Genomic DNA, 25,420 nt, shown 5'->3' on the forward strand with positions numbered 1-25,420 from the left:
ATGTAAATGGTTTGTTCATGAGTTATATGAGGTCAGGAGTATATATATACATACACGCTTAAGCTAGCATGTTTGGATAATAATCTGCTATGGGGAAAACCGGTTTTATACATCCGTAGAAGACCAGGATTAATAACCGGAATGATACCCGGTACGGTTATCAATGGTCTCCAGCTCTGCTTCAATTGACTTGTATTTGTATCCTCTATTTTTCTTCATGTTTATTCATCATTGAGCTTCAAGAGGTAATCTCCAAATGATACCCTTTTAAAGGACGACGAATAAAGTCTACGTTTAAGAAGAAGAAAAAAAGATTAGTAACCGGATTTAAATTCTGTACCCGCTGTGTCGACCACACCAAAATTAAATGGAGGAGATCCAATTCCAAAGATGCTCATATATCGGAAAACCCTAGATCGACTCCATTTAAATGAGACTTTCGTGTTCCATATGGCTTAAGATCGAATTACGTGGCATGCACGGGAACAAAGCATATCTACCACATACACACTATAATAAGACCATACATGCGTTACCGTTAATATGTGCGTGTTTTATTTCACAAAACCAAACTCGGCAGCCGTAAAGATAATAAAAAACGAAGGCCCATATGACCGGTATGTATAAAAAACCTTAAGAAAAGGAAAGAGAGAGCGAACCCTAATTTCTTCTAATCATGCCGCCGATGATCAGTCTTAGATCCGTCATTGCGCAGGTAAATAAAACAAAATCGAAGATCTTTGATTCTACTTTTTTGGCGATTGATAACACGTGCTATTTTACAGTGCCGTGATGTGGTCTCGCCGCAATTTCTGTTCATCCCGTAACGTCAACGGTATGCTTATCTTTTTATTTTGCTAAGAACGGTATGCTTATCTGATCGATTCCGTATGAACTCGCGTCTGTTCTCTGATTTTTTCTTTCAATTGCAGAGTCGATGACAGGCGAAGGAAGTTCGATGACGGTTGTGCAAAAGGGTATTAATGCTGGCTTTTCACTTTTTGTGTATGGATTTGGGGCCTACTTGGTTAGGGGTAATGTTCAGTATATTCTTTTGAGATTTTTCATTAATTTTTTATACACAAATGCGTGATTGTTTCGTTTTTCATGCTTAGACTGTATGAAGATGAATAAACGCCGTCGAGAGTGGGAGAAAGCTGAAGAAGAGAGGAAAAGAAAAGCTCACGATCTGGCTTTTTCGGTTTTCAATAACTAATCCGTGAGTCTTCAATGAATGAATTCAGAATAAAAGTTTGTGTTGGCTATGCGTGTGTCTTCAATGATGAATGAATTCAGAATAAAAGTTTGTGTTTAGTTTTTGTTTGGTACTGTGCTGGGAACAAAAAAAAGGAAGCTTAAATAATCTATGGTTGTGACTTGTGATTGATGTTGTGAAGATTTGGTCGAAAGATTTTATTTATTTCTAGCCTGGCAAACTTGATTTGTTATTGTTGTATTCATCCCTATTTATGCTTGTGTAGTGGAGTTAGGGATGATTTTTCTATGTACAGCTCCAACCCTGAAAACTTGAAATTTGCTTTTCCATTGTCTTGCATGCTCTTTCGACATCACTGCGTCTTTCCTCCCTAACATTCATTTGCTGTTTGCGATCACATATGATGTTATTTAGTAAATAACTATCATTCTCATTAAAAGATGCAATTGGGGGTTTACATACATTTGACCATGCCTTAACCAACTAAACCAAGCTATACAGACTCAAACCAAACTATACACAATGTGCTATACAAATGAACTATATACTATGATAGATGTCAGTAATGAAATTTGATATGAATTAATACGTACATATCAGAAAAGAGATCACAGTTCAAGTGCCAGCGACCAGTCAAACTGTCAAAGTATGGTCGAATCAACTCCTCAAGGGGGACTGGGGAGGCAGTCATCTGCACACAGAATCAAGATTTTCGCCTTTGATGGAACAACTCTCAGAGCCTAGGAAAGACAGAGAAGCTTTAGAAGACAGTTCCCATGAAATGGAGATTCCAGGGGTACATAAAGAGATATTTTCATTATCAATTTCAAGTTCACATATTTCGGTGATAAATAATACACAAAACAGAGAAAAAAAAACTTGGGCTAGAGCCCAACAATATAGTCGGATATATATCACCGGTGAACCAACCATATACAATCAGCCTTCAGCACAGATATAAACTTGGGCTAGAGCCAAACAATATAGTCGGATATAATTGACGATTATGCCGCCTATCAGTCTTAGATCCCTCATTGCGCAGGCGACTCGCGGAGGAGGTAGATCTCTAGTCTCAAGGCGCAATTTTTCTTCATCCAGTATTAGCAATGGTACGTTTTTGTTCGTTTTCTTCATCCCGCCTGATTTCTATAAAATTCGCAAGCGTGACGGAATCTTTGGTTTATTTGATTTTCTTTTTTTGTAGAGCCCAAGTTACCCAGAATATCTATCGGGAGCTACATCAGCGGCTGCAGGATATGGTACAGGTATGGAGAGAGAGCGATTTTTTTCCCTCAATTTTTTTATCGATGAGTCGAATTAACCAGCCTTGTTAATTTTTTTTTTTATTTTTCGTATGAAGCTTATCATTTATTTGAAGTTGATGAAATGGAACTTGTTAAGGAGCGGCAAAAGGTAGAAACAAACAAGCAAGAAGCACTCAAATGAGATTGTGACCATTGCACTTGTTTAAAAAGATTGTTTATGTTAGCTTGATTCAAGTTCAGTTTCCTTCAATGGGTTATAATATCCCTAGCTGGTATAATTATCAGTGTCTTTGTTTCTATTGCATTCTATCTCATTGTATCACATAGTGAATATCACTCTAAACGATCATCAGCTACAGAGACTCTTAAGGGTCATATCTTGGCGGTGAAAACAGTAATCAATTCGAGCCCTTGTTGAATTTTGTAGGTTATGATCAATAGATTCGGAAAAGACAAACCTTTACAACGAAATTAGTAACAAAACGATTGAACGCAGATTATAATAAGAAGACAGTCAAACTTTTCGGTCCCGTAAATATCAGATTTTATACCGAAATCAATCTGGCTCTCCTAATTGAACCGATTCAAATCCTTCTCGTCCAGTCCGGTTTTAATCAAAACCAGAAGAACCGGTTTCGGATCCATCAAACGATAAAGAGTTAAAAACCCAGAAGATAAGTGAGTGATAAACCTCTGGCAATTTCTTCTCTGCCAAAAATGGCGAGTCTACTTGATTCGTTGACAACCAGATGCTTCTTCACCATTCCTTCAATTTCTAGGATTTCTTCTCCTTTAGCTTCTTCATCTTCATTGACTTCTTCACCATCTTCCTCTTCTCCAATTATCCCATCTTTCTCAGTTCTCTCTTACACTCACCAACACTCGCATTCTCGCTTCCCTTTCCTTGTTGCAGCAACTCTGGATGGTTCCTCTGCTGAAGAAGAGCTAGATTTCGAAGAATTCGACCAATATGCTGAAGACAACTACGCTGATGATTCGGATGACGAAGACGACTCCATCGATATCTCCGTTCTTGAGAAAGAAGCGAGAGATATCGTGAGAGATTATGCTACCATTTTGTCTCGCGAGCTCAAACTCGGTAATTTCTTCCCTGCTTTTATTGCCAGTGTTTACTTTGTATGTATTGGTCTTAACGGTAGTTAAAAACTGCTTGATGCTACCAAAGACTGTGAATGATGATCATAGTTTGATGTTTCCAGAGGATGAGACCATTGAGGGGAAGGAAACTCGTAGAAAAGGGAAAAGGCTAGCCAAAAATGTTAGTCAAGCTCCTTTTTGAGTTTTTTTCTTTGTTAGTTTATCGACGATGAGGCTTCAAATTACTGACATGACTATAAAATAAAAAAAATTCCAGACGCAGCAGATACCAGAGCATCTTCTCCAAAGAGTTGCGATCGTTGGAAGGCCAAATGTTGGCAAATCAGCATTGTTCAACCGTCTTGTTGGGGTAAGTTTTGCTGACATTTAAATTTTCAGTTTGATACTTATCCTTACCATTCATATAAGTTGTCTTTACAATACAATTTGCAGGAGAATAGAGCTATTGTAGTGGATGAACCAGGAGTTACTAGGGATCGATTGTACGGTAGATCGTATTGGGGTGATCAAGAATTTGTGGTGGTAGACACAGGAGGTGTTATGACTGTTTCAAAGTCACCATCTGGTGTCATGGAAGAGCTGAATGTATCAACCACCATTGGGATGGAAGGTATTCCACTAAGCTCTAGGGAAGCAGCTATTGCAAGGATGCCTTCCATGATTGAGAAACAAGCTACAGCAGCTGTCGATGAATCAGCTGTCATTATTTTCGTTGTCGATGGCCAGGTTCTGTGCTTATGTTCTATCTCCTTAACTTTTCTGTCTTTGCCTTATTCCCTGTTAGGCTTTTCTTTTCCTGCCAGAAAAACAAAGTCCAGCAACAAAAAGTAATTTGGTTGCTGTATTATATTTCTTAGACTTATACTATGAATATGGTGGGAGTTGGTTATAACCAAAATATTCTTTAGATTTTCAGTTTAATGGAAGATATTACCAAATACTCAAGAAAGCTGTGACTTATATCTAAAATATAACAAGCTGATTTTGTGAATTCTTTTACTGTAAAGCCCAATTGAGTGTTTCCTGGTTATCATGCCATGTCATAGATATGTGGTAATGATTTTGGTACTATGCAGGCAGGGTCATCAGGTGCTGATGTGGAAATTGCGGACTGGTTGCGGAAGTACTACTCACATAAGTATATCATTCTCGCGGTAAACAAATGTGAATCACCACGTAAAGGACTCATGCAGGCTTCGGAATTTTGGTCTCTAGGGTAAATTCACTTTCATCCTACTTCAGAATCATGTTTGCGCACAAACTTGGCTCTTTTTGGGGGGTGTGGTTTAAGGATATGAACGTGCTGAAAATAGGAGTGATTCTCTTTTGAAGATAGCTTTTCATTTAGTGTTTCAACTGTCTACAAAAATAGAATTCATGGACAAACGTCATTTGGTACTTTTCATTAGATGAGTTGAATATTTGTTACTTTCTTAATTGTCAGTGTTTATATTCAAGAGAATAATCTTTTCCTAATTTGTGAATCTAGTATTGTTATTATGATGAGTTTATGGACCTGGCGAACTTGTACACATCAGAACTTTCTCTCATCATAGTGTCTATTTTGATGTTTCACCTTTATTTTGAATGCTAGTGAGTAGGTTGGTAGCTATGGTTTAGCCGGAGATAAAATGTTTTACTTGCAATGCTTAACATTTTAGTTACTTTGCTTCTGTCCATTTTTGTGTGTTTTCATTTACAAATTATGTGGCATTGATTTCATGGTGGAATTTCCAGGTTCACACCTATCCCTATTTCTGCATTGTCGGGAACTGGAACAGGAGAGCTGCTTGATCTTGTTTGTTCTGGGCTAAATAAAATCGAGGTTTGTAATGGCCTTTCTTTCTTTCAGAAAAACGTTTGTGCAGGAATATGAAATATTGGCAAATAGTTGATTATGATATCTTTATATGGACATATTCTGTATCACAGTATACTGTTTCTGAAATCTTTTCAAGGTTTGGCTTAATCTACATCATATACACCCTGAAATTTCATCCCCTATTTATCAAAGACCTTAAGGCGTTTTTGAATATGTTTATTTGGCACCCATTGTGTTTATTTAACTGCAATAACTGGCCATAGCATTGACAAGTACGTCTCCTTTAAATAATTAGCGTTGACGAGTAGCATTGACAAGTATGTTCAATGAGAAACCAAATATCAAAACCTTTTCTTACATATGTTGCACCCATATGATTCAATGATTTTTCTAGATCATGGAGAACATCGAAGAGGAGGAAGAAGAAAACTACATTCCTGCCATTGCAATTATTGGTCGGCCAAATGTTGGCAAAAGTAGCATTTTAAATGCACTTGTCCGAGAGGATAGAACAATAGTTAGCCCTGTTAGTGGAACTACCCGTGATGCTATAGATGCAGAATTTACCGGACCAGATGGGGAGGTTCGTTCAGTGTTCTCTGTTGTGTTTTTTTGTGGCTTACTTTCGGTGAATACCCATTCATTTAACCCTGAATATGATTATGAACTGTGTTGCAGAAGTTTCGGCTTATAGATACAGCTGGGATCAGGAAAAAGTCATCTGTGGCTTCATCAGGCAGCACTACAGAGGCCATGTCAGTGAATCGTGCATTTCGAGCAATTCGTCGTTCTGATGTTGTTGCCCTTGTCATTGAAGCCATGGCATGCATAACAGAGCAGGTATCTCACTAGTAACTGACACTGATGAATGTTTCTCATTAGCAATTGTATAGCATGCAGTTTTGGTATAGACAGAGTTTAACCATACAGTAGAATTATTTCCCTGCCCAACAACACTTTTACTGACATACTGTAGTTTTAGAAAATTTAATGATAAACTTTCGTATTCATGTGAAATTTATCTTCTTCTCGTTTCTTAATGGTTATGGTATTGGAAAACAGGATCTGAAGATTGCAGAAAGAATAGAAAGAGAAGGGAAAGGATGTCTGGTTGTTGTAAACAAATGGGATACAATACCAAACAAAAACCAAGAGACTGCAGCACATTACGAGGACGATGTTCGGGAGAAGCTCCGTTCCCTCAAATGGGCACCTATTGTTTATTCTACCGCAATAACTGGCCATAGTGTTGACAAGTGAGTCTCCCTCAAATGATTCAAAAACTATTTTCAATGTCACACTCCGGTTTAACTTAATCTGTTGAATATTTTATAATTAAAATGTAGTATTGTGGTTGCTGCTGCGACGGTTCAAAAGGAGAGGTCAAGAAGACTTAGTACAGCCATATTGAACCAAGTGATAAGAGAAGCAGTTGCATTTAAATCTCCTCCAAGAACCCGTGGAGGCAAGCGAGGCCGCGTTTACTATTGCACCCAGGTAATAAAAACTTTGTCCCAATGTTTTCTATTAGCAGTAAAGGAAATTGCTTTAGAGGCTTTTCGGGTTTGTTTGTAAGTATATAAAATGCTTGTATAATGCAGGCAGCAATAAGGCCACCGACGTTTGTTTTCTTTGTAAACGACGCAAAGCTGTTTTCGGATACGTACAGAAGGTATATGGAGAAGCAGCTACGCACTGATGCAGGCTTTGCTGGGACTCCAATTCGGCTACTTTGGCGCAGCCGTAAAAGATCTGACAAAAATGGAGGAGGTACGAGTTTTTAGCATGAAGTCTTAATTCTTTTTGAAGTAGTATTTGTATAACTTAGGGAAATTCTGCAGGTGGAGGAACAATGAGAATGGCAGGTCTTACACGCCAGAGAAATCTTGCAACCAAAAGAACATAAGAACGGACGATGTAATTTTTGTTGTATTGAAAAATAATTACCATCAAAATATATATTCAAAACTATAACTAAAAAGAAATTTAATATCAGCATCTTTCATCTTTGTGTTTTCTTAATCTCAGTTTGCTAAAAAGAAAATGTTTAAGAAACAAAAGCCGATGAGGATTTCAGTAAAGCTGCTCTTTCTTTTCGTGCCACCATCTCCACCTGTAAAAAAATAATGCTTTTGTCAAAAGAAAATATTGGAAGATCTCAATTCGGATCAAACGATGAAAATCTGTAAATCATATAGTATAATTTTGTAACAAATCTTTCATTTTACGAGTAAGCATTTGGTAAGAGAGAGAGCGAGGTAGGTTACCAGTAATAGTCCCAACGAGGACGGACTCTGGTCATCCGGTTATCATCAGATGGATGGTAAGGATGAGCCGCGTGGCGAGTGTTGTGGAAGGCGCAGCAACCAGCTGCGTAGACCGCGATGAGGAGGACGAGGACGAGAATGTTGACAACCGATAACTTTCTCCAGTCGAGACGGATCTCTTCGAGAACACCAGCCTTGCAAGCATCGCACTCGTAGCATAACATCTCCACTCCATTGTTCCATCTGTAGCAATCTCCTCCTCCATCCACTACTCCAGCTTCGTACGTGCACGCCGTTGGTGGCTTACAACATCCCGACTGCAATATTTTGTATTAGTCACGTCTTAACTCTTAACTAGGCTTTTATTCGCAAAGAATACTATATTTATATTTACGCCAAGCACAAACTAAATTTCTTCTCAAAACACAAACGTACGGCTCAACAAAACACATACGGAAAGAGAAAATTTTAATCACATGCTTGCTTTACACGCCATTAGAAACGGAGAAACAAATAAAATCAAAGGCTTAGTTTATCATGATAAGAAATATATTAGATTACTATAGCAATTTGTTAAGCAAGCATGTATCATATCATAAAGTGGATGTTACCTGAACAGAAGTCATGTCTCTTTGGAAATAATCAAGTGTAGTCCAAGTCTCAATCTTAGTACAAGTCTTGGAACTCAAGATACAGCTTCTAATGGAGTTCCAATACTGAGGATCCCTAACTCTCTCTCTCAACCATGGATGATAGTCTCCAAGCCTATACTCTTTATAAACCCTCCCTGGAACTTCCACTCCACCTCCTTGGCTCGTAACCACCAGACCAAACAGCGTTAGACCCATTAGAGTCGCGATGAGGAAGATCATGACCACTAAGTATACCCAAAGAGCCCATGCGACGTTGAAGCAGGCTCCTATGAAACCCGCAAGCGATACTAAGAGTATGATGAATCCTATAACAAGTAGCGGCGTCTGGAGGAAGTTTTCACATGTCGTACTGCTTCTTGCCTTATATAAAGCAGTTCCTATGATTGGAATCGAGGCTAGTAAGGTGAGGAGGTTTAAGACCCCAATAACTGTGTTGCTGAATCTGTACATAATAGTAACGTTATCAAGAAGAAATCAGAGACTTAACACTGCCTTCTTTCTTTTGTAAGCAGATTCTCTTCTTGCAATGTGAATTTCATCAGCTTTATCTTACAATCTTTCTTTCTAGATATAATATTGGTTAACTCTACTTTTTGCTTTTGATTCTCTCTTATCAACTGGGAATTTTTTAAGGGAAAAGGTTTAGAGTTAATGGTTTGATGATTCATGCTCATATTCTTTTGGTCCTCTCTTGATTTGAATCAATTAAACAATAACATTGAAACCGTATATTTTTCAAATAAAAGTGTCCTTTTGGACAATTGTTTCTTGTTTATTGTTCTATATTATACGTTTTTGTCGTTGGAGTTGGTACAGAGCAGACCACAACCAAGAGAAATCAAGTAGTGCCCTACTAACAATATATAATTTCCTAGCTTTTAGTCCAAAAACTGCAATCATGGTTTGTATAATGGATCACACAAGTGGAATAAAATAAATGTGACATGTTCAATGAAGCATAGGAGTAAGCAAAGAATAATATAGACATGGACGGGCGATGATTTCGTAATCGATGAATTTTCTTTTTAAGATGCTTTTAGTGGCCCATTCCTTGGAATTTTAGGTTTTTTTGGATATAGCATAATGTGACCTTCGATTCCCCCACTTCCTTTTTATTGTATAAACAAGAAAGAATTCTAAAATCTTGTCTCAGCTCATATTTTATGTATTTTTATGTTTTACTTTCACATTTAGCAAATGATATTTGTTTCAAGTTGCATATCATTTATGAGCCAAAATATCCACAAACTTGAAAAATACAAAGGTTGTGGTCCTTGTGTGGTTGAAAAGACACACAAATGGAAAAACAAACAAAACCAGATTGCACGAACAAAGTCACAACTTGAAACCAAAAAATATTTTCCTATAGAACCATGATCTCTAGTATACATCCAAAATCTTCAAATCAGTATTTAAAAACAAAGATGACGCAGATGCAGCTCAAGTGTAATCAGTTTGCAGGGTCAAGTCTTGTACACCCAAATCATGGTATACATCATATACATATTGCAGTAATGGCCTTTCATCTATTCCGCTCTTCACCTAAAACCGATACCAAAATGACAAACCCATTCATTTCCATCCTAGCGTGATCTCATGTTTTAACCGATATAAAAACAAGAGAGAAATGAGTACCTGGAGTCTGAGTGAGCCCACAGTGTGACCAGGCACAACCTCCCAGAAACGTGCCTGTAAAACCTCCATGACATCTTCTCGAGAAGTAATCTGTACAGAGAGAGAGAGAGAGAGAGAGTTGAAGAGAAGCCTGGCTTGATCAACAATAGGGAATATGTACACATTTGGGGAACAATTTATGAGCGAACCTGTCGCAAGCATTTGCTTAATGCTGAAGAAGGAATGTTAGGGGGTGCCATCTGAAGCAAGACACCACCAGTGGCTTTGAAGAGTGGCATAACAAGCATAAACACGGTAATGGATACCAATCCTAAACATAGGACTTCTGCATTTTCAACCCTTAAATAGCCAAGGAGCAAAAGGAAAATGTAAGAGGTCAAGCAAGAAGACACTTATATTCATTTAGCTCCTCAAAGGTAGCGAGCATTACCCGAGAGAGAGGAGCCAAGATGCCAGTATCAGACCTGCACTGAAAAGACAGTAGCAAAGAAAAATTCATGTTGATTGTATAGAAGTTCAAAGGAAAGAAGCATTTTTTTCTATCTAGCTCTCTCCGATTCTGCTTGAGATAAAGAAAGGCAGAGAGAATCAACACCTGCGGATGGAATCTGCTATGACGTGCAAGCAAACAGAGTGGTAATTCATATCTTCTGCTTTTCTGTAGGCTGCAGCATATTATGAATGTAAGAAAGAAATTCAAGAAAAAATCTGGTTTTAAATATGTATAGAAGGGACGAATTGTCTTGTGCCAGATCAGTTAATCACGCTGTCTCTATTTCAACTAATTCTCGTACTGATTATCTTAACCAAACACCCTTACTTATTTGGCTTCAAAGTCAAAACTGACAAGGGTGGCCAATTTCTACAAATGAAATATACTCAAGCCACCAGAAAAGGCTATATTATATAGAGAGCATATGGGCAGCAATTCATACAGGTTTAACGAGAACTTAAGCATGTTTATATATAGCAGAAAGTACATACCAATATTGACACGAGCATAATTCCGGAAGAACCAAACACCTAGTAGGTTCACCAGTAAATTTGTTACGGCTGATACAATCAAATAATGCCTACATAAAGGAGATATCAATAAATTACAATAAGGATCAAGAGGGAACAATTACTGTAAACTTAGTAAGTGCTAGAGAAATATCTAGAAACTCCTAGGCATGCCAGTTGTGAAAAAGCAACTTACTTGTGCTCTGATTCATCTTGTATAAATGCATGAAGAGCTTCCACAGCTAAGGAGAATGACATGAACATAAGGAACAGCTGTCTACACATATGTCAAATATTAAACATATCAAAGTATTAACCAGAAAGATTAACTACAGAGAATGAGACAATGAAGGCAAAACGAAAAGAAAGGTCCTCATAATGTATGGAAGTCCAAATTATTTTAACAACGAGCTGTAAAATTACTCTATTATATCAGCAACAGTAAAGGAAAGAGTGTTAACACTGAGTTACGCTGTCGACACTTATTATATTACATGGCACATAAGCCTTAGACCTTAGAAGCCTCGAACAGATAAAACTTACAGCATTAGTGAAAGCAGATAAAACTTCAAGTCTTTTGTACCTGGGAAAAAAAAAGACAAGGATGCCTAAATTACAACCACTTCAGCAATATCACATTACAGTCTCGGCAGAAAAATAGATCATAAAATGGATTCACCAACTGAGCCAATCAATTTACATTTATCTCACCCGTATGAGTAAGCATGATCAGGCTTCTTCCTTGAAGTTGCCATTGCAAATAAAGAAAATGTCAAGAGCCCACAACCAAATGTCAAATGGAATGCATCGGAGACCAAACCTGTAACAGTCCATACAGCAACAAAAAAAAAGAAAAGTTGCACAGTTAGTATATACGGAAAAATGACCAAGAACCAGGGAACTAAACAAACCAATTCTAACATGCACCAATTATTATTACATTGAGCATTTAACAAACTACGACATCAGAAACCGGAGATTGTTTAACGCTTGTGAAACCCTTTCTAGTGTGACTCAATTGCAACATAAAACAGATCTTAAAAACCCATAATAAAGGCCTCAGAACACGCACAGTCTCTACTATCGCTGAGGATTAGATCCATAGTTTAGAATATTATATCAACTTAGTACTTGAACCTAAATTTTACAGCTTTAGCTGTTATATTTCATCTTCAACACATCCAAGTCTCTCCTTCGGCAAAAATATCAAGAACTCAAGTAATCACAACTTGTTTCAGAGATTCAATCCTAAAACAAAAGAGAACTGAAACGATATCGTACCTACACGCCCAGTGAAGATCCCAATAGAGAGCTCTGTTGTAGAATACAAGACATTAAGCGCAATCAGCAGAAACAACCTCTTCATCTGCCGATTTCCACTTCTCAGTACTCCAAAAATCTCCCAAACCATATCCAAAACAGATACTTTTCCTATTTCTACGTCTTTCCCTTCCCCGTAAAACACATCATTCCCGTCAACGGAGTAAATCTCCGGCGGCATATCGATGCTCGAGACCGTCCTATCGAGAAAAGGCTTAGCTGCTTCCGTGACCGCCGGCGTTCGTGGACCGTGAGATTGCTGAAACGAACGAGAATAAGCAAGCCTCCGATCATTAGCAACATATCCAACATCACTGCTGCGATCATTCGGGAGCTCGTTATCGCCTCGAGGATTAAAGGAAATGGATCTCTCCATTTTTGATCTTAATTTCACTAAAATCAACAGTCGTCTACAAAAAAACTCAGCTTATACAGTAAAAGTCAATGGGCCACTGTTCGAAGCCCATATAGAATTTTATATGCCTATGGGCTATGGATCGCACTAAACCTTATGGCCTTGATTTTTTTTTACTAAGAATGCTAAAAATGTAAATATTTCAACATAAACCTTATGGACTTGATTGGCTTTTGTTTTTACTTTTTAGTGTTGTTACTAGCAAATTTTTTTATAGTGGTTTTAAATCATATCAAATTTTTCTAAAATTGTATATCCAATACAAGAATTATTTTGTTAAAAATGCGTGGGTTAGTGTATATATTTATCAAACGCAACAAACATTATACAGCCCATTAAATATGGTTGTTTTAGGTAGATGTCCCCATTAAGGAACTTTTTCCAGCCCATTAAATTACTTTACAGAGTAGAGAGATTACAGTTACGTTACCAAATTTCGAAATTATATTTATTAGTAATAAATAAATTTATGAATGTCAGTTACTCTTTAGAAAGCTAAGACAGCTGTTTCCACCAACAACGTGACTGGTCGTGGGGTCCTCCTTCGTTCAAAGAGAGATTTCAGAATCAACGGCTGAGATCTTCTCCATCAATATTTATTATGGGCCTATTCTTCCTTTTTTAAACTTCAATTCTCAGGCTCACATTCTCTTCTTCATTCGCTCCGTTTCTCTCTCAAACTACACACACGTACGACGACACACCCTCCAGGTTTCCTCAGAGATCCCTCAAACTTCTAAGGTAATAACATTTCCACAATGTTCTTCGATTTTAACGTCCTGAGTTCATCATTTCAATCTCAAATATTCAAGTATTGTTCCTGTTGTTTATATATGAAGCTTTTTCAATTTAATTCTCTTTGGGAGATCTTTAGATTATATTCCTCTGTTTGTTGCAAAAGAAATAGGGTTAATTTCACGTTCAGTTATGCTAATGTTATTGAGGAATCATTTTGAAGGATATAGAAAATGGCAGACGGTGAAGACATTCAGCCTCTTGTCTGTGACAATGGAACCGGAATGGTTAAGGTAATTTACATACTTCAAAATTTGTGTTACCTTTGTTGTTATGGATATAAATCTGAAAACTTTTTTTAATTCATTTCGATACAATGCTGGTGTCTGTTTATAAGAGTGATTCATATATGTTTCCAATTCCTTAGGCTGGATTTGCCGGAGATGATGCACCAAGAGCTGTATTCCCTAGCATTGTTGGTCGTCCTCGTCACACTGGTGTGATGGTTGGTATGGGACAAAAAGATGCTTACGTTGGTGATGAGGCTCAGTCTAAGAGAGGTATTTTGACATTGAAATATCCTATTGAGCATGGTATTGTTAGCAACTGGGATGACATGGAGAAGATTTGGCATCACACTTTCTACAATGAGCTCCGTGTTGCACCTGAAGAGCACCCTGTTCTTCTCACTGAGGCTCCTCTCAACCCCAAGGCCAATCGTGAGAAGATGACACAGATTATGTTTGAAACTTTCAACACTCCTGCTATGTATGTCGCTATCCAAGCTGTTCTTTCCCTCTACGCCAGTGGTCGTACTACTGGTAAGAAGATCTTCAACACCACCATTGTTTATTCCACTCCTCTATGATGCATTGAACAAACTTCAAGTTCAGCTTATTAGGAAAGTGGACATTTTGAGAACTACCCTTTCTTGACCTTGTTGCTGTGGAATCATTGTCCATTGTCTTGTGTGTTTCCAGGTATTGTGTTGGACTCTGGAGATGGTGTGAGTCACACTGTTCCAATTTATGAAGGATATGCTCTTCCACACGCCATTCTGCGTTTGGACCTTGCAGGACGTGACCTTACTGATTACCTCATGAAGATCTTAACAGAGCGTGGTTACTCATTCACTACCTCAGCAGAGCGTGAAATTGTAAGGGATGTGAAAGAGAAACTTTCTTACATAGCTCTTGACTACGAGCAAGAGATGGACACGGCAAACACAAGCTCATCCGTTGAGAAGAGTTACGAGTTGCCTGATGGACAGGTGATCACCATTGGAGGAGAGAGATTCCGCTGCCCCGAGGTTCTGTTCCAACCATCTTTGGTGGGAATGGAAGCTGCTGGTATTCATGAGACCACTTACAATTCCATCATGAAGTGTGATGTGGATATCAGGAAGGATCTGTATGGAAACATTGTGCTCAGTGGTGGAACCACCATGTTCCCTGGAATTGCTGATAGGATGAGCAAAGAGATCACTGCTTTGGCTCCAAGCAGCATGAAGATTAAGGTGGTTGCTCCACCAGAGAGGAAGTACAGTGTCTGGATTGGAGGCTCCATTCTAGCATCACTCAGTACCTTCCAACAGGTAAAAATCGGTTTTTCGTTACTTTTATATCAAATTTTGTGTCCTTTTTCTTGTTACCCACTTGAAAGTTGTTTACAATACACAAAATGTTGTTGGTCTGCAGATGTGGATAGCAAAGGCTGAGTATGATGAGTCAGGGCCATCAATAGTCCACAGGAAGTGCTTCTAAGATTAAGCTCGAATCAAAGTGATGAATGATTGTTCTGTATTGGTAAAGCCTTTTGTTCATCGACTTTGTTGCAAAATATTCTTTTGTTTTCTATGTTTCTTCACCACATTTCTTCCTTGCTGTCCTCCTCTTTTGGTATTTCTGCTACTAATTGTTAAAGAATCGTCTTTTATTAGTTTCTATTTTTTCCTCTGCTGTTCCCTCTGAAATCTGAGAAAAAAAAAAGAAAGATGTAACTAGAGGCAATGGATTTGGCCTTTTTATTTTAGTTTTGTTAAAGGGGTTTCATAATTAAAGGGAAAGACAGAGTTCTTTACAAAAAGCTAATTCTAAAAAAGAGGAATCAAAAGCCGAACCACATGATTGGAGTTAGAGAAAGAATAGTGATCTGCCAACAAAAACAAGTACAATTACAATTAACTCGGCATTTTTAATACATCCACATGATCAACATTGTCACGGCTTCACTTCACTATCACAGTGTGGAATACAGTGCCAGTAATAATAATAATAATAAAATATCCTACAATGTGCTCGGTTCACGAAGATTGAACACCTTGATAACTTACTCTGACGAAGCATCAAACAAACAGACAAAAAACATTGGAACCGTCGAAACTATGAACCAAATTCCAAAACCTAAAACTTAGAGAGAGAGCATTTGTTAGGTAGGTCTTAAACGAGAAGTTGACTCAAGTCAAGATTCACTGCGTGCATAACACTTTAAACAATGCCAACAGGGAGGGAGATATTTTTCGTACACAAGAGTTTTACTGTCCGAAGGTCACATTTCTACGATCCCAAGAAAACAGCGATGAGAAGAACAATACAGACACAAAACATTTGAACACTTAACTTCCCACGTCACATAATGAGCAGCCAAAATGTCATAACACAACAGAATGGACACTAAGATTATTGAAACAAAACATAGCTTCTTAAACAAAAGACAACCAGACAAGAGAAAGGTCGACAATTTCTTCACCATCATCCTCATAACTTATTGTTGTACCAGTAAACACCTTTCTTGTCACCTTCCCTGTCCGGTTCTACGTAGATACACTCCTTTGCCTCCCTATACATCGCCACATACCACGGTGTTCCATCGAACTGGTAATAGTCTCCCAGTATTGGCTTTATCGCCTTTGTAGCTTCCATTGCGTTATAATGCGGCATTGTCGAGAACAGGTGATGTGCCACGTGTGTGTCTGTAATGTTGTGGAACACCTTGTTCAAGATTCCATAGTCTCTGTCTACGGTAGCCAAAGCTCCCCTGAGCCAGTCCCACTCTGATGAATCGTAGTGAGGCAAGGAGGGGTGAGTGTGCTGCAAGTAAGTGATCAAGACGAGGAACGCATTCACTATCAGAAGCGGTACTCCGTAGAGGCAGATCATAGAGGCCATTCCTTGTGCAGCGGCGTAACGGTAAAGACCAAAACAGACGGCTAGAATACCCGCATCCGAGAGGTATATCTGGAGGCGTTCGCGGTCATTGTAGATGGGAGCGTTGGGGAAGAAATGGCAAGCGAACCCGTCATACGGTCTGCCCGAAACGTTAAAGGCTAAGTACAAGGGCCACCCGAGGACAAACTGGACGGTTAACATCATGATGCGTCCAAGAGGGTTGTTGAGGTATTTGCCGTACCACTTGATTGCGGATTTCTGTTTTGGGACAAATACTTCATCTCTTTCGAGGGATCCCGTGTTGGAATGGTGACGGCGATGACTATACTTCCAGGAGAAGTAAGGGACGAGGAGGAAGGAATGGAAGATAAGACCGACTGTGTCATCCAGCCATTGGTAGTCGCTGAATGCGTGGTGACCGCATTCGTGGGCTATGACCCAGACACCAGTTAGGACACAGCCTTGACAGGCCCAATAGAGTGGCCAAGCCAAGTAAGAGAGAGGCTGAGGTAGGAGAGAGAAGTAATTGGTGGCAACGTAGTAGAAGCATGAGGCAATTATGATGTCACCGATAAGGTAGGAGAAAGAGCGAGGGATTGAGCGTTTGAAACAATGCTGGGGGATTGCTTTCTTCAGATCTCCCACCGAGAAAGGCGGTTTCTCGCACGGCACACGCTTTATGGTGTCGGTTTCCGATTTCTTGGAAGAAGTAGGAACCGGCATTCTTCCACCTGCACCCATGTTTCTGCAGAAAACAAAAAAAACAAGAGCAAAAATAATCAAGAAGCTGAAAACTCAAAGACTAGAGAATAGTCAATCTAAAAGACTTGTTTATCATTAACTGACAATTTCTACAAATCAATGCATGCATAGGAAACAAGTGGGTAAAGATAAAATCAGCAAACAATTATTGTTCAGACAAATGATCTAAAGTGGAGATGAGTCTGTGAAAGAGATTGCCACAAATGGAAAGTGCGTGGACCAAAAGGAATAAAGAGTAGAGAAGCGGCGTAATGTAAGAACACACAAAAACGATTGCGTTGAAAATACGATTTAAATAAGACAGGTCACATCTCTTGCTTGAGGGTTATCATCAGATTCTTGTAATAAAAATTCAACAGTCAAAATCACAACAAATCTTATTGAATACCAAGTGGACAAACAAAGCCAAAAGGAAACAGTTGAAGTGATGTATAAGCCACCGGAATTAGTCGCCATCATATATCAGCAGAATTATAAATTTAAACAGAAAATAATATGTCACGGATCTATAGCAAATTTTCATGCAACTCTAATTGCATCTGAATCAATGAAAGAGCATCTGATCCTGAATAACCCTGATTCCAACTTTATTTGAAATGTTTAAGTGAATCAATAAAACTTTTTTCCCTTTTCTTACGTATTTTTTATTATAAAAAAACAATAGGAGGTATAGGAAAAAAAACCCAGCAAAGATTCAACAATAGAAGCAGATTTTAACCCAGAAAAATTAGTCAAAATTGAATACATTAACGAGACCAGGACAAATTTAAAAAATTTCCACCAACCCACCAGAAAATAAAATAAAATAAAGATCTAAACAGATTGGTCAAAGCACGAAAAAAAAAAGAAAAGAAAAACAAAAATCATGCAACAAATCGTTACGGGGACGATAGACATTTATCATTGTATGAATGAGAGAGTCATTATTATTATTAATGGTGACTAAACACGATCAACATCAGATTTCTCGACCAAAACAAAAAAAAAAAAAGATAGAAACAGAGAATCGGAGACCAGATCTAAGGTTGAATGTAAGGACTACAAGCAGATCTATCGTTAGAGGGGACAAAAAAACACAGACCACCAGGAGAAACTGGAAAGAAGTAAGAATCGAAAATGAGAAAAGAAGGGACGGACCTGGAGTTTGAGCTGACGTAGGGAGATAACGTTAATAACGATGAACACCCTACGAAGAAGAAGCTCCTCCGCAGAATCTCTCTCTCTCTCTTTTCTCTCTTCTCTCTCTCTTTTTATTTAATTTGTGAGTGTGTGGCTCTTCTTCTGGTGGTCAGATGCGAATAGGAAGAGACAGGCCTTTAAATGGACACGGCCCGTGGGTTGAAGAAGGTAGAGAGAGATTGTTTCATGACACCTTTCCCTTTCATACTGGGCCCCCTCTCTTATTTCCCTTTTCTCTATTCAAAAATATCTGATTTTTTTTTATTTTCCGCAAATAACTCTTTTTTTACGAGACAAAAAAAAATACAAAGAAATTAGCAGTGAACATAAACTTTTTAATATCACGTTCTAATTTAATTAATTTTAAAAATGGCTAATTGGTAGTCAAAGAAAGCAAAAAAAATTCTACATATTCTCTTCGTATAGTAGTTTTTGACATAAATGTAAGTAAATTTGTATTGACTTAATGTCTTCCCTTATTTTTTCTCTTATTCTAAAGTTTCATCCTAATTTTTGATATGAGCTTTTAATGCTTCCATTTGCAGCTGCCAGCTGATACTCCAAGTTTGGGTCTTTGGTCTATTTCTAACAGAGTTTCACTTTAGAACATTTGTTATAGGTGATACTCATAAAATATCTTTAAGAATTTTTTAGTATTATTTATTATGTTTATTTATTGTTTGAGATTTTTTTATGATACTCTTACTAAATATGTTTTTATTGGTGAGACCGGTTTAAATATCATTAAAAAAAAATTATTTGCAGAATCAAAAATAAATATATAAAACATAGGATTACAAAATGTAATACTCTCTCCGTTTCACAAAGAGTGTCATTTTGACGCATTTCACATAAATTAAGAAAACATTAAATTATACATATATGCCCTATTTAATAAGTGATTAATGATTTAAATTTAATGAGAAATAGCTTTAAGTTAAGGGTAAATCAGGAAATTTTGTGTAAAACTCACATTGAAAATGTGGAATGACACTCTTTGTGAAACAAGAATCAAACTCTAGAATGACACTCTTTATGAAACAGAGGGAGTATTACAATAAAAAAACCGTAGAATATACTTATGCAAAATAAACATAAAATTTAAAAAAAAACTTAAAAAAACATGATGATAAAAATAATTTAGTCGCTTGAAGCCAATTATGAATATATATATTTTTTCTGTTTTCAGGGAAAAACGTGTTTCTCAGACTAATCAGCTGCCGCCACGTCACCTGATACTGGGTATCAGAAGTATCACTCCAGTTATACTAATCAGGCCCAATTTGATACTCTGATCTATTAAAAAATTATTAATAAGCTCCTGATACTCTTATTATATCAGCTACGCACATGGTTTTATAGTCGGTAAGTTACTCCGTATATTAATTTATTATCTCCTCTAGTATAGTATGGACTGAAACTCAAACTAATCTCTAAAATATGTAGAAATACCGAATATTTTTGTTGTTTATCACCAAATAATAATGAATTTAGAATCATATGAAAATAAAGAATCGTAAGTGATGTGAACCAAACCATGGTCTCAATACACATGGCAAATCTTTCACCATTATAACTTAACCATTTGCAACTTGGTTGGGTGGAGCTTTTTCATACTTAAGTTTCATCTCTATTACTATTAGTTTTGCTTATTGCAGACAATTTATTTAAAATGAGGAAACGTCCTCGGCGACTTACACAAGTCGTAAGCAAGTGGTAGGCGGGAAAAGGGCTAAAAGTGGAAAACAGACTTTTACGTTTGGCTTCATCTGTCATGTGAAACATTAAAAAATCTACAGACAATGTGTTGTGGTGGACTGGTGGTCACGTGTATGGATGGATACCCAGACGTGATGCACTTTGGTAGATTCGTGCGGATTTTCTCTTGTTAATGTATTCAATTGTATTCTTTTTATTACTAATAATCAAATTAGGTGGCTGACGGAAAAAACAAGTAGGCGCTGACAAGTAATCCCAATTAATTAAATGGGATGATTAAAGTCTCTTTGCATTGGAGTTCTAGTTTTCTAAGCATTACCGCTTATAACGATACAGCTTAATTTCAATATTTTTAAGATCATCCGTCACCAACCATTATTTTGTTCTTTTCCTTCTATCAATGACGGAACCGTTTTTAACAAGAAACACTTTCATTAAACACTTTCAGTGTTATTTGATGTCAATTCAAACAATTAGCTAAGACTCTTAACATATTCAGAAAATCTTATGAAAATTATATAAGTGACTCACATATGACATAAACGGAGACAACAAGAATATGAATAAAAGGCGTCATACAATCCTAACCACTGTTTCTAAGTTTGTCAATCATTTCTCTTCAAGCCTCCCATCTGAATTCAAACTCGAAACTAAACTATAAAAAAAAAAAAAACACCAAATAGAAAAAACTTAAAATGATAATGAAACTAACATTGTATTCTCTCATAACCAACAAAACAAAGTAGGTGAAGATGATATCAGATATCACCACCACTAAAGAAGTAACTAGTTTTGCCAGCAAATTCTCCACCTGCAAGCAACAACTAGGCGATTGACCTGCGTAGCTCTGCTTCCCCATGAGCAAAGTGACATCTATCACCAAATGTACAGTTTCCTTTAGAGTATCTCTCACATATCTTAGTCTTAAAGTTGCTCCCTGGATGCGGTTTCCCTTCAGAACCCATGCCACCACCACCAAGACCGCCAGGTGGTTTCTTAGCTGCTGAATTAAGCCTCCCAATCAATTCTCTTACCATTGCACTCGCTTCGTTTATCTGCTCAAATGTTCCTTCAAGCTCAATGTTCTTCAAGTTTGGGTCTCTCTCGTGATCTTGAATTGATAACTTTGCCCCCGTCTGACGACATATCTGCTTTGAACTGACTCCACCTTTTCCAATGATTGCACCGGCTAAAGAGGCATCAACACTAATTTTGGCAGTGGCTGAGGCACCAAAGCTAGAGACATGGCCAGGCCCAGACTCCCCCCTCCCTGAGAATCGGCCTCCATTACCAGAACCTTGCATGTTTCTGGAAACTTGAGGCATGGGTGGTCCCATATTTGTCATCTGCGCTACAGCATTGTATCCTCCGGGAACATAATGCAGGAAATGACAATTCTCTCCAAAAGGACAGCCAGAAGTGCTGCAATAGAAGCATAATACATCAGAGATTTAAACCCAATGGGAATACAATAGCACAAGAACAGACCATTAAGACACAGAAGAAATGGCATATTGATCCAAGTATAACTGCAATGTTCATTGCTATGAGAGAATAAACATATTATTCCTGTTCCGATTACTATGCAGGACAAGTTCACTAGCAATGCAAGAACTTTACCTGACCATAAATGACTATATTATAAACCCAAAATCACTAATACCCTACAACCAAATAGAAGAGCATAACACCTTTCTCAACAACTCTTATAGCTCAAAAAAAATACATGATTTGTTTTTTTGTATGTTATAATCACCAGTTGAACTAAATGTTTCTCAAATTATGATCCAGATACGATTATATGTTCGTAGTAGGCGTCACATTTACAGATTGAAACTTGTTTACATACCTGTATAACAACTAACCACTTCATTAGCATACAGTATTATTTGTTAATTTCGGGATCAGACTTGCAGGTAGATAACAATTAGCATATTAATTCATTAAGTAAAAGGATTATAACCTGAAAAATTTTGTGCATGGCTTCGATTTGCTTCCTAAACCAGTTGAATATGATTCCATCTCTGTTCCAAACATTAAGTGTTTTACTTTAGTTAAAAACTTATCTGAAGTTCAATATATTGCTTTTAGAATCCAATATATCATTCATACATTCATCTATATGAAACTTTCAAATCAAAAGATGCATAATTTTTTGAATGTTTTCAGGATCACTAACCAACTGGACACAAAAACACTTGACAGAGGAAAAAGGCTTATTCAATCAAGAAAACCGAATCTTTTGGAATGGTTATGAACTGTTATTAGCTTATACTTGAAAAGAGGGATTAACGGAAAGCAATACTAAAAACTCAAGAGACAGTGAAAGATTTAAGCCTGAGACCAACAATCCCTGCAATTAACTATAGTAACAACTTAGCAAAAGCCGATCCATCATCACTCAATTTAGATTTAATCAGATAAAAAGGCCAGTACTTTTTGCAGTTATCTAGCTAATTAACCAGATAAGTAAGCAAGCAGGACACGAAATCACCAAAAGAAAGCACTGAGAACGAAAGAAGAAAATTTTGCCTCCTAGTAAATCTCATAACTAGCAACAAAAAAAATCCTAATTTTACCCAGAACTGAAGATCTCAAATTTAAACCTTTATCAGAGCCAGTGAAGCATAAGAACTAAACAGATCGTAGTAACATAATTCTAGTAGATAAAGAGTAAAGGAAGCAAGAAACAGTGAAAGAACTAACCTTGCTTAGACTTCTTGTATCCGCCGCCATTGGAGTTGAATGAGCCAACTTCAGGCCGTCCTCTCTTACGAGTATCCATGATTAAGTACAGATCCGATTCGAAAGAAGAAATCAAAAACCTTATAGTCTAGAGAGCGAATGAAAAGCGAATCGGAGAAGACAAATCGAAATCGGAATAGGGGAAAAGAGTTAGAGAGAGAGAATAAGCGAGAAAATAAACCTAACCCTAACTAAGGTGGTTGTCGTCGAGGGAAAAAGATGAGATTTTCCTTTTTTTGTTTACTCTTCCCGGTTTTTTTAATTGGAAATTTAAACCGGATTGGCCCAATGCACAAACTAAAATGTAAACCGAAATTTCCCTGAAAAGGATAGAAAACCGGAATTGTAAGATTTAACTTAACGTGAGCCGTTAAATAAGCGATGCGCCAGTTACGATAAGCTTAAATGTATAATGACGTCATGTTTGCCTTATTTGATCTCTTTGTACCGTCAACAAAATGAACCTTTTACCAGCCCAATAAACTCGGCCCACAACTTCTTTCAATGGCACAAAGCCACAAACTTTCAATTCAAAGTGTATTTTCAAAAATCATATGATAATTCTAAGGCCTCTATGAAATTGCAACCAATAAAAATGTAAGTTAAAAATATTCGGGATTTGTGGATGATTGGGCTTTTGTTTTTAATATATTTACCCAATCACACTAAGAAAAATGTGAAATAGGAAAAATTAATAACCAAGAGACTCAAAAGCTTAAAGCTGATAGACATTCTTGAATGACTCCATGAGTATTCCCTACAACTACAAGAACCAAAAAAACTAAGGCTATTAATATCCGCACCGGTTGAATCTTGCGGAATGCAACAGGTTGGTCCTTGTGAGCCTCCCTAACATGTTCCTTGGCCATCACAAAATCATCTTCTTCATCCTCATGAGCCTTCTTGATTCCTTCTTCATCTTCCAACTCCTTAAGCTTAAACAAAACGTTTGAATCAACCAACAAGTCGGAAACATTATGATCATCATCATCAAGATCAGTTTGAGGAATTATTTCGTCTTCTTGACAAGCCAAAATGTATTTGTTGTTCAACCCCTCAGCTATGCAACTCAATCTTTCTCTTCGATCTAATAGCCTTTCGCACGCAGTGTTCTTCACAGACATTACACCCTCTTCCGTCCTCATATTGCTAATCCTCAAAAACGTTTCTTCTTCTTTGTCTTCATATCCTCCCATTCCACTAGTCATCTCTTCAATCAGTTTCCAATCTTGTTCTCGTATTTGTATCAAACAAGTCTCCTCGCAGACAACTACCAATGGTTTATTCATAAACAGAGACTTTAGACTATAGAAAAGAACAGCCTGATGTGCAACGCTGTAACCGCACGAACCCGAAGCATCCACAAAGAATAAAACAAGAGCAGCTCGAAGATGACGAGTCAATGCGGCTATAACATTGCCGTCTCCAAATGTAGGCCTATCCAAAATCTCAATCACTTGGTACCTCAAATCCTTGTACTCAGTATGACCAACAACAAAATTCACTAGCGATGATTTAGTGGTGTAATCATCACTAGCTCCGGTGTTGATTCTGTTCATAAAACAAGTCTTGTCCACATTAGGGTACCCACAAACCAAGAGAGTTGGAGTGTTTATGTCAATCCAAGGAAGCCTTACCATGTGTTGTCTGATCTGCTCTAGATAAGCCAAACTAGGAGTGATTTCGTTTATAACACTAAACATTTGTCCAATAGCACTCGTTTTTAGGACTTTGCATTGCTTTAAAGATTCACCAAACTCGAGTTGCGTTACATAATCATTAGATATATCGGTAATCATGTGTCTAGCAGTATTCACTTGACCTAGACACAACTTGTAGTGATCTCTATCGAAACTCAAGCGAAGAAGGTCATTGTATAAAGGGTTTATCTCATCAAGGCCTGGAAATTCGTCGACAATGGTTGATAGCTTGTCGAAAAAACTGACTTCTGTCTCTTTAACTTTGAGTGTGTAGAATTGACGGAGATGGTTGATGGTGAAACCTTTACGGAGGACATTTGGAGTCTGACGATGAACGCGGGAAAGGATGAGATCGACAAACTCGTTTCCGATTGGGACAACACTTATATTCTTGAAATCATATTGAACCATTGTTTTTTTTTCAGAGAGGAAGATCAAGAATGCTTTGCTTAAGATTTGGGAGAACAAACAATGCCATGCACTACATAATAACGATCTCAATTAATGTTTTTTCTTAAGGAATATACGATAGAGAGGGGAATAAGCACAAAATAACTACTAAGAGGGATTAGGCCAAATCTATAAGAAAAAAGATTTCATCTTCGGATTTTTGTTTTATTATTATTTATTAGACAAAAAAAAAATGGTGAACAGTTAATCTACCTAATTTCCATTTTTTTTAATAAAAAAATTCCGTTT

The 25,420-nt window shown here is 37.4% G+C and overlaps 7 protein-coding genes and 2 long non-coding RNA genes across 10 annotated transcripts; 4 read left to right on the forward strand and 5 right to left on the reverse strand.

Annotated features, from left to right (window-relative positions):
- The first annotated feature begins 549 nt into the window (after positions 1-549).
- On the forward strand, positions 550-1,446 carry LOC9320947. The gene is made up of 4 exons (XR_002333385.1): positions 550-715; positions 786-835; positions 933-1,034; positions 1,116-1,446. It is a non-coding gene; the product is annotated as an uncharacterized LOC9320947 (long non-coding RNA).
- Positions 1,447-2,066: 620 nt separating this feature from the next.
- LOC110230271 lies at positions 2,067-2,907 on the forward strand. The gene is made up of 3 exons (XR_002333384.1): positions 2,067-2,325; positions 2,421-2,481; positions 2,577-2,907. It is a non-coding gene; the product is annotated as an uncharacterized LOC110230271 (long non-coding RNA).
- A 206-nt stretch (positions 2,908-3,113) lies between these two features.
- LOC9318832 (GTPase Der) lies at positions 3,114-7,407 on the forward strand. Its single transcript, XM_002882720.2, has 12 exons — positions 3,114-3,580; positions 3,702-3,760; positions 3,857-3,949; positions 4,033-4,326; positions 4,677-4,816; positions 5,338-5,425; positions 5,817-6,005; positions 6,101-6,262; positions 6,485-6,678; positions 6,769-6,919; positions 7,024-7,192; positions 7,264-7,407. The coding sequence occupies exons 1-12, from the start codon at positions 3,199-3,201 to the stop codon at positions 7,326-7,328; spliced, it is 1,986 nt and encodes a 661-aa protein (XP_002882766.1). The 5' UTR covers positions 3,114-3,198; the 3' UTR covers positions 7,329-7,407.
- On the reverse strand, positions 7,407-8,938 carry LOC9318833 (tetraspanin-6). The gene is made up of 3 exons (XM_002884835.2): positions 8,301-8,938; positions 7,690-8,006; positions 7,407-7,535 (listed from the first exon to the last, which is right to left on the reverse strand). The coding sequence occupies exons 1-3, from the start codon at positions 8,790-8,792 to the stop codon at positions 7,496-7,498; spliced, it is 849 nt and encodes a 282-aa protein (XP_002884881.1). The 5' UTR covers positions 8,793-8,938; the 3' UTR covers positions 7,407-7,495.
- Positions 8,939-9,545: 607 nt separating this feature from the next.
- On the reverse strand, positions 9,546-12,698 carry LOC9320948 (metal tolerance protein C2). The gene is made up of 10 exons (XM_002884836.2): positions 12,261-12,698; positions 11,691-11,799; positions 11,523-11,562; positions 11,176-11,252; positions 10,962-11,050; positions 10,573-10,642; positions 10,408-10,446; positions 10,166-10,316; positions 9,978-10,067; positions 9,546-9,884 (listed from the first exon to the last, which is right to left on the reverse strand). Exons 1-10 carry the CDS (start codon positions 12,673-12,675, stop codon positions 9,783-9,785), a joined length of 1,182 nt encoding a protein of 393 aa, XP_002884882.1. The 5' UTR covers positions 12,676-12,698; the 3' UTR covers positions 9,546-9,782.
- Positions 12,699-13,339: 641 nt separating this feature from the next.
- Positions 13,340-15,475, forward strand: LOC9320949 (actin-11). The gene is made up of 5 exons (XM_021032616.1): positions 13,340-13,455; positions 13,673-13,742; positions 13,877-14,270; positions 14,430-15,043; positions 15,147-15,475. The coding sequence occupies exons 2-5, from the start codon at positions 13,683-13,685 to the stop codon at positions 15,210-15,212; spliced, it is 1,134 nt and encodes a 377-aa protein (XP_020888275.1). The 5' UTR covers positions 13,340-13,455; positions 13,673-13,682; the 3' UTR covers positions 15,213-15,475.
- Positions 15,476-15,963: 488 nt separating this feature from the next.
- On the reverse strand, positions 15,964-18,852 carry LOC9318834 (delta(12)-fatty-acid desaturase). The gene is made up of 2 exons (XM_021032615.1): positions 18,516-18,852; positions 15,964-17,361 (listed from the first exon to the last, which is right to left on the reverse strand). The coding sequence occupies exon 2, from the start codon at positions 17,355-17,357 to the stop codon at positions 16,206-16,208; it is 1,152 nt and encodes a 383-aa protein (XP_020888274.1). The 5' UTR covers positions 17,358-17,361; positions 18,516-18,852; the 3' UTR covers positions 15,964-16,205.
- A 1,918-nt stretch (positions 18,853-20,770) lies between these two features.
- LOC9320950 (zinc finger CCCH domain-containing protein 36) lies at positions 20,771-23,335 on the reverse strand. 2 transcript variants are annotated; one of them, XM_002884838.2, is made up of 3 exons: positions 22,983-23,335; positions 22,240-22,300; positions 20,771-21,698 (listed from the first exon to the last, which is right to left on the reverse strand). In XM_002884838.2, the coding sequence occupies exons 1-3, from the start codon at positions 23,059-23,061 to the stop codon at positions 21,101-21,103; spliced, it is 738 nt and encodes a 245-aa protein (XP_002884884.1). In that variant the 5' UTR covers positions 23,062-23,335; the 3' UTR covers positions 20,771-21,100. The 2 variants fall into 2 exon arrangements, with proteins under 2 accessions (XP_002884884.1, XP_020888304.1); XM_021032645.1 differs by lacking the exon at positions 22,240-22,300.
- A 73-nt stretch (positions 23,336-23,408) lies between these two features.
- On the reverse strand, positions 23,409-25,288 carry LOC9320951 (nucleolar GTP-binding protein 1). Its single transcript, XM_021032604.1, has one exon. The coding sequence runs from the start codon at positions 25,130-25,132 to the stop codon at positions 23,729-23,731; it is 1,404 nt and encodes a 467-aa protein (XP_020888263.1). The 5' UTR covers positions 25,133-25,288; the 3' UTR covers positions 23,409-23,728.
- Between the last annotated feature and the right edge of the window lie 132 nt (positions 25,289-25,420).

This window comes from Arabidopsis lyrata (genome assembly GCF_000004255.2).
Source record: "Arabidopsis lyrata subsp. lyrata unplaced genomic scaffold ARALYscaffold_3, whole genome shotgun sequence".
NCBI classification, from domain to species: domain Eukaryota; kingdom Viridiplantae; phylum Streptophyta; class Magnoliopsida; order Brassicales; family Brassicaceae; genus Arabidopsis; species Arabidopsis lyrata.

Coding starts and splice junctions, on each gene's coding strand:
- LOC9320951 (XM_021032604.1), bottom strand. CDS start 25,132: ATGGTTCAATATGATTTCAAGAATATAAGTGTTGTCCCAATCGGAAAC.
- LOC9318834 (XM_021032615.1), bottom strand. CDS start 17,357: ATGGGTGCAGGTGGAAGAATGCCGGTTCCTACTTCTTCCAAGAAATCG.
- LOC9320949 (XM_021032616.1), top strand. CDS start 13,683: ATGGCAGACGGTGAAGACATTCAGCCTCTTGTCTGTGACAATGGAACC. Junction 14,271..14,429: donor CGCCAGTGGTCGTACTACTG/GTAAGAAGATCT, acceptor GTGTGTTTCCAG/GTATTGTGTTGGACTCTGGA. Junction 15,044..15,146: donor CACTCAGTACCTTCCAACAG/GTAAAAATCGGT, acceptor GTTGGTCTGCAG/ATGTGGATAGCAAAGGCTGA.
- LOC9320950 (XM_002884838.2), bottom strand. CDS start 23,061: ATGGATACTCGTAAGAGAGGACGGCCTGAAGTTGGCTCATTCAACTCC. Junction 22,301..22,982: donor ATACAAGAAGTCTAAGCAAG/GTTAGTTCTTTC, acceptor TGTTTGGAACAG/AGATGGAATCATATTCAACT. Junction 21,699..22,239: donor CCATGCACAAAATTTTTCAG/GTTATAATCCTT, acceptor CTTCTATTGCAG/CACTTCTGGCTGTCCTTTTG.
- LOC9320948 (XM_002884836.2), bottom strand. CDS start 12,675: ATGGAGAGATCCATTTCCTTTAATCCTCGAGGCGATAACGAGCTCCCG. Junction 11,800..12,260: donor GATCTTCACTGGGCGTGTAG/GTACGATATCGT, acceptor GGACTGTTACAG/GTTTGGTCTCCGATGCATTC. Junction 10,317..10,407: donor TCTTGGCTCCTCTCTCTCGG/GTAATGCTCGCT, acceptor TGGCTATTTAAG/GGTTGAAAATGCAGAAGTCC.
- LOC9318832 (XM_002882720.2), top strand. CDS start 3,199: ATGGCGAGTCTACTTGATTCGTTGACAACCAGATGCTTCTTCACCATT. Junction 3,581..3,701: donor GTCTCGCGAGCTCAAACTCG/GTAATTTCTTCC, acceptor TGATGTTTCCAG/AGGATGAGACCATTGAGGGG. Junction 3,950..4,032: donor TGTTCAACCGTCTTGTTGGG/GTAAGTTTTGCT, acceptor TACAATTTGCAG/GAGAATAGAGCTATTGTAGT.
- LOC9318833 (XM_002884835.2), bottom strand. CDS start 8,792: ATGTACAGATTCAGCAACACAGTTATTGGGGTCTTAAACCTCCTCACC. Junction 8,007..8,300: donor GAGACATGACTTCTGTTCAG/GTAACATCCACT, acceptor AAAATATTGCAG/TCGGGATGTTGTAAGCCACC. Junction 7,536..7,689: donor CCTCGTTGGGACTATTACTG/GTAACCTACCTC, acceptor ATTTTTTTACAG/GTGGAGATGGTGGCACGAAA.